At 33.4% G+C, this 14288-nt stretch overlaps 1 protein-coding gene across 5 annotated transcripts in view; it reads right to left on the reverse strand.

Annotated features, from left to right (window-relative positions):
- The window catches only part of LOC142358610 (disks large homolog 1-like), a 126406-nt gene that overhangs the window by 16445 nt on the left and 95673 nt on the right, over positions 1 to 14288 (reverse strand). For 4 of the 5 annotated variants that reach the window (XM_075410055.1, XM_075410054.1, XM_075410053.1 and 1 more), the window contains exons 5-6: positions 12749 to 12793; positions 10362 to 10537 (exon numbers count right to left, since the gene is read on the reverse strand). In XM_075410055.1, the coding sequence (XP_075266170.1) occupies positions 10362 to 10537; positions 12749 to 12793 (221 nt within the window). The remainder of the gene's footprint in view (positions 1 to 10361; positions 10538 to 12748; positions 12794 to 14288) is intronic. The other variant, XM_075410056.1, reaches the window with a different exon arrangement.

Raw genomic sequence — 14288 nt, forward strand, 5'->3', positions numbered from 1 at the left:
TGTTTGAATGAATATATCGTCAACGTATGTAATTACTGTTCCTTTACGAATTAATGGATAAAGAAAGTGTGTTAGTATCGATGCAAATGCTGCGGGTCAAATTGATATTCCGTAAAATAAACGTTTAAAGCAATATTGTTCATTGCCAATTGTAAAATGAGTGTATCTCATTGATTCTTCGTCATAGTGGTATTTGGTTGTATGCGCTATTTAGATCAGCTGTTGCGAATATTGTTCCATTTATGCGTGTAAGTGCGACGTCAACAGGTTCGATTGGCCAATTACACTTTGATTCATCAATCATGCTATTGAAGTATCGTGCATCTAGTACTATTTTCAATGACTCTCCTTTTCGTAATATAATTACTGGATTTGTAAATGTATTTCCTGTAGATAGTTGTTCTTTGTTCACTGGTGCAATTATGTCGTACTTTTTTAGTTCTTCCAGTAGTTTCTGGATTCGTTCTCTTAAGTGTATTGGTACTTTGCTTATTCTTTGTTTCTTGAAAATTGCATCTTTCTTTATAGGTAGATTCAGTTTCACTTTTGTTTTTCCAACGTCAAATTTTGTCGTTGCGTAGACTTGTCCGTAATCTAATATGATTGTTACTACTTTTTCAAATTCGTTTTGGGTTAAGTGTGAATGTTGAAAATCGAACATTTGAATAAATTCTTTTTCTGATTCTGTATTTATTAATGTTAAATTTGCATTTGAAATTTGGTTTTCTTTCGAATGTAGCTACTTGTTCAATTGCTTCATTGTCCTGTATGTTTAGTATTTCGTTGATATCATTTTCGTTTTCATATGTTAAGTGATATAATGCTGTAAATAAGTCGATAGAGTTAGTCTGATACATTTCTTCGTCTTCGTTCTGTTTTTTGAATGTAATGTTTTGAAACATAAAACCAATTAAGCCTTCATTAATTGTTATTTTGTGTTGATTTTTATTGACTAAGAATATGTCCATGAAGTGTTCTTTTTCTGTTGTAAGGTCTTTTATATCCGTGAATGATAGATTGTGATACTTGTTAATTGGTTCGAAATAGTAGTTTGAACTATAAACTGCTTTTCCGTTTGACTTTTCCATTTGTCTGAAGATGGGTATCGGAAATGTTATGCATCTATGTTGTTTTTTTTCGAGATAGATTGATTCTTTGTTGTAAATCGGATGCAGTCTAGAGTAGTAGGGGTATCCTTTTGTACTGTTCATGAAGAATGTAATGTCATTATCTAGAATTGTGTTAGTGTTTATTGTTAATTTGTTCGTATTTACATTTATTGTTTCTATATATTCCTTGAAGAATGGAGTTCCAAGTATGTTGTGATTGCATTGAGTAACATAAAAATGAATGTTGAAGTTGTGTTGTATTTTATTTCTGCTGTTTGATATTCTATCTGGTGTTAGATTTAATGTTATTGTTCCAAATGTTTCTATGGTTGTATTATTTGCTGCTGTTAGTGTTTTGTTTGCTCGTTCGAGATGTATATCAGGGTTGTTGTATTTTATTTCATTCCAGGTGTCTTCGTTTAAGAGGTTTAATGTTGCTCCAGAGTCCAGTAGAAAATCAATTTCTAATACTGGTTTTTGCTTTGTAAAGTCTTGTTCGAATTTGTTACACTGATACATTGGTAGTATCCATGTTGGGTTGTTTTTTAGTGCATTCACTACAGTATTGCATGTGTCTTCGTTCGCGTTGTAAAATTTGTCAAGTATTTCTTGATCTTCATTTGATGATTCGGATGTGTATTCGTATTCATCAATGCCAGGTGGATCTTCGTTTGGTCTATCTGTCTGTTCCATCTGTTCTTCCGTCTTTTGATTGATGTCTGTTATTTTGTTCTCGATGTGACGAATTTCTTCTATCATTTCTATTGTTATTGTTTGAAAAATGTTTGTTATTGCTATTTGATCTTTGTCTGTATCTATCAGTTCTATTTGAATCTCTGCTATCAAATCTTTGTCTGTTATAATTATTATTATTATTATTATTATTATTATTATTATTATTATTATTATTATTATTATTATTATTATTATTATTATTATTATTATTTCTGTTATACGGTGTTTGGTGTCTTGATTGACTGCAATTTGTGTATCTTGAGTTTGATCTACTATTGTTATATCTATTATAATTATTGTTTCTGTTGTAGCTATTTGTTCTACTTCTATTGAAATTGTTTCTATTGTAACTTGTATTTCTATTGTTATATTTGTTATTCGAGTCGCTGTTTCTTTGATAATTTGACGTATTATTGTAGTTATTTCTTGATTGTGATCTATATGGCGTTCTGCTTCTTGAGCTGTTGTACACTGGTGATGTTGATGGTAGTTGTCTTCCATTGACATTGTTAGAGTCGATTCTTCTATTCGGTAAATTTTGGTTATTTCTCATGTGACCATAAAATGTTTTTTCTTTTGGTCTTGGTATGCTTTCTCGTCTTGGTCTTTTAAAACATCGGCCTTTTGTGTGAACGTGTGAACTACAGTAACTACAAAATAGTGCAAATTTTGGTCTTCCTTTAAAATTTTTTCTATCGTATGTGTTATTTATTCCGTTTAGAACGTTACAGATCGGTCCTTCAAATTGTTCCAATTCATTTTGATTCAGGTCGTTTATATTATTACAAGCTATGTTCATCTGTTTTAAGTCGTCATTAATGTTATTTGTAGTTCGGTTAATTTCATATAAACGTTTATGATTGTTGGTTATTGTTCTTGTTAAGTCCATTTGATCTATTTTGTCAACTAGTGCTTTAAATGGCATTTCTGGTTCTCTTGGTGTTTGTTTATGGTTTGCATGTTTTTTCAAGGCTGCCGTTTTTAGTTCGTTATCCAAACATCTTATGAATGTTTGATTCATTACACTATTTCTATAATCTTCTGTATATAGTGAATATGCTGTTTTGACAAGTGTTTCTATTCTCAGAGCAAGTGATCGTAATGATTCTTTTGTATGTTTTTGTAATTGTTGTAATACTATTTTTGCTTGTTGTTTTGATTTTTCTGAGTCAAACATATCTGAGAATTCTTTGCAAAATGTTTCCCAATCCAATTTGGTTTCACTCGGTAGAGTTAAATACCATTTTTGAGCTGGACCTTGTAGTGTGTGTAATATTAAGGCTGCTCTTTTTACTTTCCATTGGTGGTGTCCTGGTTTGTTTACTGGTTCTATGCTACTGCTAAATATCATTGCTGCCACTATACTGTTTAGATATTCTTCGACAGTATATGCTGGGTCTGTGCCATCAAATGGTCTTATTGTTGTTGGTACTGAACCACTACTTATGTTTTGTTCAATTTGTGGTTCTTCGTTTATACTCATTGATGTTAATTGTTTATAGAATGGTAATGGAGGTTCTGTTACCGTTGTTTCTCTTTCTTCTGTTGTATTTGAATTTGTAGTACTTGGGGTTGATCTTCTTGTTCTAATTTCGTATCTGTTGTTTTGTATATTGTTGTCTTCTACATTTCTGTTTTCTGTTCGTGTATTGCATTGTATATTAATGTCATTTATCGTTCCTTCGAATCTGTTAAACATTGATTGTAATGCTTCATCTTGTTTTCTTTCAATGTTTTCGTTTATTTGTCTGAATTTGTTTTCTATATTGTCTATTAATTTATTTGTATGATTTGTTACTTTTTCTGTGATTTCGTCTTTTAGATCATGGTAGTTGTACATTTGTTGATCCCAATGTAAATCGTTATTACCATTGTTTTCGTTTAGTGAGCTTATATATGTATTGTTTCTAATATATTCTTGGTTCATTGTTTGTTGAGTTTTCTTTCTAACTCTCTGATTAACCGTTGGTGGTATCCAGTTCCCAAATTTTATTTCTTTTTCTTTTTCATCTGAATCGGAAATATATATTTCGTCTACAACATTTTGTTGATTTCCAAATAATTTTGAGGTTAGTGGTTTGTCTGGTTTTATCGTTGATTTTTGTTTTGCTTGCAGACTTGTGTTTATATGAACGTCTTTTGTTGTTGACGTAGTTGTAAGTGTTTTTGATAGGCTAAACGATGAGGAACCTAGTTGTCCTTGATCTGTGATTTGGACATAATCTTCTAGTCCTTGTATGTAATTTATACTGTCTGAAAATACTTTTAATGTACTTTCGAAGTGTGGTGAATAGTACTCACCGTCCCAGATGTGTCTAAGTTCTTCATTCAGATTTTCAATCTGTTCGTGAAATGCTTCTCCAAACTCTATTCGTTTTTCTTTAATGTGTTCTAAGTTATCTAACCAAAATAAGAATGTAAATTCTGAGATGATTTGAATTATATCAAATGTAGCTGTTTTTAATTCTGTTTTTAGTTCAATAATCTTTGTTAACCAATTATTATAATTTATTATATCGTTTCTGAGTCTATCGTTTACTGACTGCATTTGTCTTTGTTTTTCGTTCAAATATCCGATTGTGTTTCGGAGTAATTCGTATGTTGTATTTGGTATTGCTGTTATTTTTGATCTGTCTTGTTTTTCTTCATGTCGTTTTAGGAATGTTCTAAACATATCTGATAGTTTTGTTTCATTTTGAAAATTATAAAACGTTTTCTTGTTTTTTGTTTCATCTGTTAATGTGAATATATAATGTTTGTTAAGTTGGTCTCTACCCAGTAGTATTACTGGTAGATAATGCGCTAGATGGTTTCTATGAATACTGATTTGTTGTATGTGTTTTGTTTCTTTGAAGAAGTTATTCTTCAAATTTATTAGTATTCTGTGTATTGTCTCGCGGTTTTCTAGCGGACAATCATCAGAGATTGTAAACGGTGTTAAGAAATTGTTAGTATTTGTTTGTTGTAGATAACTACTGGCCATTGTTACTATTGTTTTGTTATATCTAGAGATTGTTTTGTTTAATTGTTACTTTTTCCGTTATGGAGAATAAAAGATGAAAATTTGTTATTTCAATATAGTCCGGCACTGGTCGCACCAGATAAGACGTGTGCTGAGGTAGGGTTACCTTGAGAGGTTACTCTACTTCTGTCTTATGGTGTCTCAAGAATATAGTCAAATCTTAAGGCTTACCTGACTAACTAAAGTTCTAGATCTCTAGTCTGCTACTCTTCTATCTGAGCTTCAGTAGACAGTGCACCGGCCGCAATGCTAAAGTCTAACGTATATCTCAATACTAAAACAAGAGCGGAGTAGAGAGAGAGAGGAACATACTTTATTATTATATCAGGTATGACTGGTACCGACTAAAGGGGTAGCGTGTTGTGTTACCAACGGGTAAACAGTTAAACATTTAAAGGAAAGGTATTTCCATAAGTTTAACCAATCAGGGTTGAGTATTTTAGTTTATATTTATTAACATAAATAAAGTCTCTAAATCTTTTTGTTGGAAGTCAACACTGACTCCAAATATCTAAAGGAAAAGGAAATTCTAATTCCTTCAATGTGGCGTTATCTCGTAAAGCGTGTAGCGTTTTCTGCATTTATTAAATTAAATTTGTTTACCTAAGTATTAGTTTTGTACTATTCATTTAAGTTTGTAGCAAGTAGATCAAACAATTCTTTCAAGTTGCAAAAATAATCTGGTCTTAATTTACCTGCTAGTCTATTTCTTCTGTTTTGTTTTTCTAGTAGAATTAATTCTATTTATGTTCATAGATTCGATTAACGTAGTTTGTTCTTCATTTCAATTATCTAACTTATTGTTTGATTTTCCCGATTTAGTTTTGGTAAACCTTAATTAAGATATCTGCAAGGTCCTATTTTATTACCGTCTAAATCCGTTTAATATAAAAAGGCGAGAGAGCAAGTTTAGTTTATTTAACAATACCCCAGTCAAAATCGGACGGTTATCTTGCAAGCTCTTGCAAGAATCTTGCAAGATTACGCATCATCTTGCAAGATCTTGCAAGGTCTTGCAAGACAACCGTCCGATTTGCAAGAGTCTTGCAAGATAACCGTCCATCTTGTAAGACTCTTGCAAGATATCCAATTCATGTTTGTTTGATCTACAATGTTCAATGTATTTATTATCATTGTTGATTAAAGCATCAAAAAAGCAACTCTGTTCAGTTCATGTTGTTGTGATTCTTTAATGTCTAAGGCACTCGCCATATATTTTCTCCATTTACCAACAGTAACGCCATTTTAACATTCTGCAGTCGATTTAATTTTTATCAATTTGTTTTAACGTCAATTTGCTGAGTGTTTTAAATTTATTAGGTTTAACATATACTTGATATTGAATAAAATCGTCTATATTAGCAAGTGTGTTTTCTGGAACGTAAGAGAATACTTCAGTTTGTTGTTTTCATATCATTGTTTTATTTAATATTTATTTCATATATTATACCTTCTTGTCCTGTAAATGTCTCATATTCCAGGTTATTAGCCATGTAGATATTTCTTCAACACACACTCTTTAAAATATAACTATATCATCGCTATCATCAAAGACAAATTTAGCTCCATCTACAGTAGAATTTATTTTTTTGGTTGTTGCTGTAATAGTGACGTCATTAATATCGAAGTTTGCTATTACTTAATAATTATTCATTAGGTTAATTGATTTAGTTATTATTTCTGGTTTTGTATATCTATTCCATGGTTTAATATATCTATATCCGAGTAATAAATCAAAAGAATCTTTTTTATACTGCTTTATTTCAACGTTTCTTTTCCTTAAACCCGCTAACATTGATAAACCTGGGGTTGAGTATATAAAAGCCGGATCGGTTGTGGATCCATCCAAAACATGTCTGTAAAGTTTTCAAAGATTTGTGATAGTCTTGCTTCACCTTGATAATTAAAAACCTCTTTAGCTTCAAGGTTGTCCTTAAGTTATATATTTTCTTATTTTAAAATAGAAAAGAATGCTTCATATGGTGGAAAAACTAATGTAGTCATTTTAGTTTTCGAATCATCATCAATGTGCTTATCAAATTCTTATACATGATCTGATGAATAACTTTTTAAACATAGCAAACGTGGTTTATTCTTTTAATCTTTATCAAAATCAAATATTCAAAATAGAAATACCTTTGAAACCTCTTCCTTTGTTTAACTTGTGCACTTTTCTAAGTTTGTTTGATCATATTGGAAATGTAAATTAAAGAATTGAATCTTATTGAAACAATTAGCTTACTTTGCTGTTCTTTGTTTATGGTGAGATGTTCGTAACATATAGGCTAATAAACTCCATATTAAACAAGAGTTATCATCTGTACTCTTAACATTCAAAAAATATATTCCCATTGTCGATTTAATTTTCATCATTTTGTGTTGTCGTCAATTTGTTGAGTGCTTTATATTTATTAGGTTTAATATATACTTGATATTGAATAAACTCTTCTATATTAGCTAGTGTGTTTTTTGAAAAGTAAGGGAATACATTAGTGTTGTTTTATCATAAGTTTATTTAATACGTATTTCATATATATCTTTTTGTCCTGTAGATGTCACAAATCGAAGTTAGTAGAGCGAAAATACTGACCTGTAGAGATCATAGTATAATAGATAGTCTTCCTCTAATTAAACTATTACCATATTATCATCGATATCATCTTCGAAGACTTATTTAACAAATTTAATTCCATCTACAGTAGACTTTATTTCGTTGGTTGTGACTGTATTAGTGACGTCATTAATATGAAGGAATGCTATTACTTTAAAATTATTAATTAGGGTAATTGGTTTAGTTATTAATTTTAGTTTTGTAATCTATTCCGTGGTTTAATATATCTATATCCGAGTACAATTCAAAGAATTTTCATTGACTAAACAGAATAACTAGACCTAGAATGGATTATGAGTGAATTGAGAAAACCATTTTAAAAAAATCAGATAAAAAAGAAACAGAAAATCAATGTCAAAATGCCGCATGTGAACCAAAAAACCACTGGCGAGAAATGAAAATTTAATTCAAACAAAAAACTAGGTCTAGAATGAGCTGTGAATGGATTGGGAAAATCATTTAGAAAAAATCCGATCCAAAAATCGAAAAAACAGTAAAAATCAGAGTGAAATTGCCGCATGTGAACAAAAAATCACTACCGAGAAACCGAATTTTTGTTCAAACACCGTTTTCTCACTCACTTTAAAATTAGAGTGAAAAAAATTCACGCCGCAAAACCACTCGCTTTTTCGCTCCATTTCCTGTTTCGGCGTGACCAAAATCACTACTCCAATTTGACTTCAAAAATCATGAAAATGTGTGAACAGATCTTAAAAAAAACATAGCCGGAAGAATTCCGGAAATGACTCCATCCAATTCCACTTACACTCCATCCAACTACTCATCACACAAACCGTGCCTCCACTAATTTATGATTATCTTCAGACAAAACTATAAAACAAAAAAAAACAAGAAAATCAAATTGTTAAAGTATGATTAAAAATCTGATCAAATTTTGTCATATCAAATTTTATCATAAATTGAGATCCCGAAATAACTATTTCTGCCAAAATTACTTTATCAAAACAACTAGTACTTACTAAAACCACTTATGAGAATTCTTTAAAAACACTGTAAGCCAAATAAAGAAAAAAAAAGCTCTTACAAACAACTTGCACTAAAAACCTGGAAAAAGTTAATAATTTTTATTAATATTCCAAAGCATATAAATCCAAAGAAAAATTATTTTCTGGCAATACGGTATCCATATGCTCGCAAAACAATAGGCAAGTCATAATAGGCTAAGAAAATTGTCTAAGTTTTAGAAAAAAAAGAAAAACTGCAAAAAAATTGAGAAAAATTATTAAAAATTTCTCAATTTTTCTGTCATTTTTCCTAAGAAAAAAAATGATTTATACCAACAAAACTTTAATCAATTGGTATCTGAACATTCCCTAAGTAACAAGCTTCTATTCAAATCCCACTTAAAGCAGTAAAACAAAAAAAAACAGGCAAAAAATAAAATTTCGTCTAAAAATCAGCAAAACTGATCAAAAACCTCCAAATTAGCATTAAACTCAAATTAACTACTTGAAATCTTCAATTCCTACCAAAACAAGCCTAAAACTAATACAATATCATTATCAAACCCAATAACCATCAAAAATTGCAAAAAACTGCTTTTTAAAGCCGCACGTGAACAAAAAAATTTCGCTCGCTTAGAAAATTTTTTCACACATCAATTTCTCGCTCTCTCAAAAACAGCGGTATGAACAAAAACCACTCTCTTTTCGCTCCGCTCTTCACATTTGTTCAGCGCCAAAATCACTCCAAATTTTTTCGCGCGTTTCATTTCCCGCTTCAAAAATCACTCCAATAAAATTGATTAAAAAAAAGGACTTCTCCAATACTCCTCTTCGAGTCGTAAAAAAAAGACAGCGCCCCAATACAATTCAAATTCTTTGAATTGTAAAAAAAATAGGAGCGCTATAATAGCCGGCTGAGAAGATGAGGGCGGCTATTAATAATTCTCAGACGATTTAATTGGGAAACTTTTAAAAAATAAATTTTCATTTCTTGCTGTATTGTGTCTAGACCTCGATATAAATTTATCTATAAAACCCACGAATTTCTGATCAAGCTTGCGTGTGGTAAAACACTTTTTAGTGTTGACAAATGGTTATCTTCGAAGAAGTTTCACTTTTCAAGCTTGATTGTGGTAAACCCTTTGATGTTCTTATCAAAATGGTTATTTTCAAAGCTTTTCTGAAATTATAAATTGCTATTTTTAAGGTTTTTCTAAAATTGTAAGGATGGTTATTTTCTACTGTTTTTTCGAAGACAGTAAAAAAAGGTTATGCGTTTTTTTAATAGTTTTTTTGGTAAATATAAGAATATAGCGCGTCAAGCGCCGATTGAAGCGTGTCAAATGGTTATAGTATTGTTAATTCTATTAGGATTGGTAAATATAGGAATTGAGATTAATGGCCTCAGGGCGCGTGTCACCCTTTGGTCGTGGTCTCAATTCCTATATTTACCATTACTAAATGAAACGTGTGCCAACAACACCCGTCGAAGCGTTCTTAAGACATGGAGCAAGCAAACTTTCACAATTGAACAGCTCGCATTAAAATGCCAACATAGAACCTGCTCTAAGAACAGCGAACCTTTGGATGCGTCATAAGGAGTTCACTAAGAGGAGAAAAACCCGCAAAAGATTGAGTACGTGCCTTCAGATAATATCCAGAGATTTTTCGGATGAAACAGGTAGAATCTTGCATTGAAAAGATAACGAAGATTGAGTACAAACAAGAGGTGAACAGTGAAGTGAAAAGAGTACAATTAACACTCATGGAACATATTTAATCTCTGTATTTAACATACTGAGATGCATGCAAAACTATTTTGGTGTTATGCCAGTCACTGATAATACTAATGTATTATCTGATAATACTATTGGAGAACCAATTTGAATATGAAGTAATTTCCAAATCAGAATAGGTACCTTAGTGTGCCCTCCTGCTCAGCATTGCCACCGGGGATTATCTTAGTGATGTAGATGTGGGGGTCAGTTCCGATGTGGGGATTGTCACTTCCCCCCGCGATTGAGAAGCCAAGCCCCTCCCTCCCCTTGTACAGTGTTATTGGGATGTCCTCGTATTCATTGTCACCGTCGCCAGCCTGCAAAAGTAAAAGAGAGAGCATCTCTTGATTCGCCAGGCAGCAAAATCTATTGAAAGAATGCCTAGAGCTAAAAACCCAACATTGTACAGCCCGTTCACATATAAGGTACAGCAAAAATTTGCTTTGTCAGCTCTATACGGGCTTTAGTCTAAATATCCAACTTTAATTTGAAATACATTAAAAAGGTGTTAATGGCCGGCCATTCCTTCATTACTAGCTACGATAAAGCGATGAATAGTGGATAATATGTGGAAATACTTCAAAACAGTATGGTCGTACAGTTACTCTGGGATGGTTCACAAGACGTGACCTGGGACAAAAGCCCTGAAAATAAAAGAATATGTCATGTAAAATTCAAACAATTTGCATTTTGGATCTTTGAGAAATGAAGAATCGCGACAAGTTTGCGTTTTTTCCTTGGAATCTGATTAAGTTCCAGTTCAACAGAATTGGATAATGATCAGATAAATTTTGAAATTGTAACACCTCGTTGTTTTGAGCATCAACTTATTTGTGTATAAAAGGATCAATAGATGTACTTATATTATTTGTTACTCTCGTAGAACTAATCTCGAAGATCGCGAACCCATTTGATCTGATGGAATCAAGATAATCTCAGGTAAATTGCTTTTTCGGGAGTATATCTATATTAAAATCAACACATATAACTTGAGGTAGTATTTTGCTAGTATTTGTTTCCAGATTATACTAGTAATTAGCCTATTATAAATTTCTGCTACATTGAAGTTGTAACGTTGTTTGATATTTGAGCCGCAACGGCTTCGTCAAACTTCGCATCATTTTCGCTAATTAAATTAAAATTTAATCGTATTTGAATTATAATGCCTCCACCATTGGTGGATCGATTGCAAGACACATTGATTGCAGCCATGAACAAGATGGCTTCCGGGTTCATCATTATCTTTTAACCATGTTTCTATGAGACACAACTTTGCAGGTTGGAGAGTCAAATTAGTGCTTCCAGATTATCCAAGATCTTCCTTACGGACCTGATATTCACATGCATTACAGACAGTGAGGAATTCAAAATATTAGACTTCTTTAGCCAGACTCCGAAATCATCATGATCAGTTATTTTAGATTCAGTATTAGAACCTTTATCAACATTTTAAAACCTTTTATTAGAGCAGGCATTAAAGCATCAGCAACTGATCTAGTTAGACCGACAGGGCTTTGAACAAGAGTCTTTTTTCCTTTTTTTCTCACACGGCGCAACAGTTGAAGGTCGTCTAGTCAATGGTGGTGACTGACGCGGTGTTTGTTGAAGTGCTGGTCTTTCCACAGGCATCGCAGTAACAAATTGATCCGCATGACTCTTATTAGTAGAATCCATGTAATTAATTGTTGGTTTCGGAACGTCTTGCAAATCCCAGACATCTTTAATTTTAGTTGGCTCAGATTCCGGATGATTCGAGTCGGGCATGAACTTGCTGTTGTTTTGTCCTTGTTTTTATGTTGATTTCCCGAGCTAGGTGCGAGTCACTCTTCTGCAACTATAGGTTTGTTCAGTGCTTTACGAGTTCCTCGTAACCATGAGTTTCCTCTCCGCGCAATGTCTAGGTGATTATATATGCATTTTACAATAATTGGAACAACTCTGGCGTTGTTCAACGGATGACAGGCAGCAATATCCTTTTCGGTTACATTGATTTGCATATCATAATTTAGAATACTCAGGATATTTGACAGGGGACCTGGTTCGATTCTACATTCGAGAATGTCAAGCAGGTTTTACGTGAATCTCTCCACGAGTGTTCTCTCTTCAAGGTAATTCAGTCGGTTTCTATTCCTTATATAAGTGAAGTGAATACCATTGCTTTTTCGTTCTAGCTCATCCATTCGCTTCGTTTATGTCAATTGTATCTTGCATATCGTTGATGATCCTTTGCACTTCTGGTTATATTGTCAGCATGGGCGTTGGTGTGACCTCATTGACTTTTTGTCGAATGTTTAAAGCATTATCAGAAGACATCTGAAACTATTTCTAAAGTTTATCACAACAATTAGACTAATATTACAACAATAGACTAATACAAACCAAATAGACACTTTTGCATATTCCCCTGCAGAACGAAAAAGACAAACAAAGACGTCTTTTTAAAATACAACCTCAACCAATACGTTACTATGGCAAAACAATTCAAATCTGTTAGCAAATCAATCATTCAAACATTCAGTTGCACTTACATATTCCACTTGATCGGTGTTGACCACAGATGGGGAAGGACGAGCCTGAAATGCATTACATGGTGTTATTATGGGTGCGGTTAGATTAAAGCAAACAACCTATTTCCTAAGTAAAAAAAGAACCGGCAGATTGCCGGAAAACAGCCGCCATTGATTCCCATAACAATTCGGATTGAACAAACAGAAAAAATGACAAATATTGATTGTTGTACAAAAACTTTCTCAAGTTCAACCTATTTTGATTGAAGTTTGTAGTTAGACACTCTTGTTTCTTAGTGAGAGGATGCAGTGGCGAATATCACTGTCAAGACAAATTAGGGATGCTAACTGAGACCTAGAGAAGCACAAAGTTCAAGTAGCGTGTATCTAAGGTTGGACTTTACCGGATTATCACGTTTCTACTTTGATTTCGTTTTTCAAAACTAATTCACTTTCAGCAGAATGAATGAAGGCTGGCACTAGCTTAAAGAAGTCAAGGAGAATTCATACAAAATGTTGAACAAGTTGTGAACTTAGGCGAAGCGAAACAAATTTTGTTTGACGAAGTGAAAACAGCGAATAGGTGAATTACAATAAGAATTGAAGGAAAAAACTTGAAAACTCCTCAATTGACTAACACAAGAACTGGATAACACCAGCCAAACAAAACAATTGAGAACAAAGAAGCCGAACAGTTAAGAATCGTCAAAACAGCATTTGTTTCGTAGATATCCGGGTCGTTAAGATAACGAGAATGGATAAACAATAAACAAAAATGTTTAGGAAGAAAACATAAGAAGAATTTTCTTTTCACAGCAGCCTTTGTGCGCACAAACGACAAGTAATTCTCCTTGTGTAATTGTCTGTGTGTGTCTCTGTGTATATATGTGTGTCTTTGTGTGTGTCGTCTGTCTGTGTGTGTGTGTGTCAGTGGATGTGCGTGTCTGCGTAGGTGGGTGTGTGTGTGCGCGTTAGTGCGTCTGAGTGTAAGTTTCTGTGTAAGCGTGTGGTGTGTATGTCTGTGTCTCACTGTGTGTCCGTTTCGGTGCGAGTGCCTGTGTGTGTGTCAGCGTGTATCAGCGTCTACGTATGCCTGATTTGTGTCTTTTTGTGTGTCTGTGTACTTGTCTGTGTGTGTGCGTTTATGTGTAACTATCTGTGTGTGTCTGTGTGTGGATGTGTCTGTGTGTGCGTCCGTGTTTGGGTCTGTGGGCGCTTCGGTGTGTTTGTATCGTATGTGTGGCTGTATGTGTGTCTTTAGAGTGTGTCTCTTTGTGTTTGTGTGTGCTTGGGCGTGTCTGTAAATCTGTCTGTGTGTGTCCGTCGATGTGTCTGCGTATGTGTGCATTTGTGTGTGTGCGTGCGCGCGGCTGCGTGTGTGTGTGTGGGTGTGTCTCTGTAAGCGTCTGTGTCTGTGTGTGTGTGGGTGTGTCTGTGTAAGGGTCTGTGTTTGTGTGTGTCAGTGCGTGTGTGTGGCTGTGTGTTTCTGTGTATTTGTCTGAGACTGTCTGTGTTTGTGCGCATCTGTTTAGGTGTAACTGTGTGTGTGTGTGTGTGTGTC

Source organism: Convolutriloba macropyga, chromosome 2 (genome assembly GCF_964194025.1).
Source record: "Convolutriloba macropyga chromosome 2, txConMacr16.3, whole genome shotgun sequence".
Taxonomy (NCBI): domain Eukaryota; kingdom Metazoa; phylum Xenacoelomorpha; order Acoela; family Convolutidae; genus Convolutriloba; species Convolutriloba macropyga.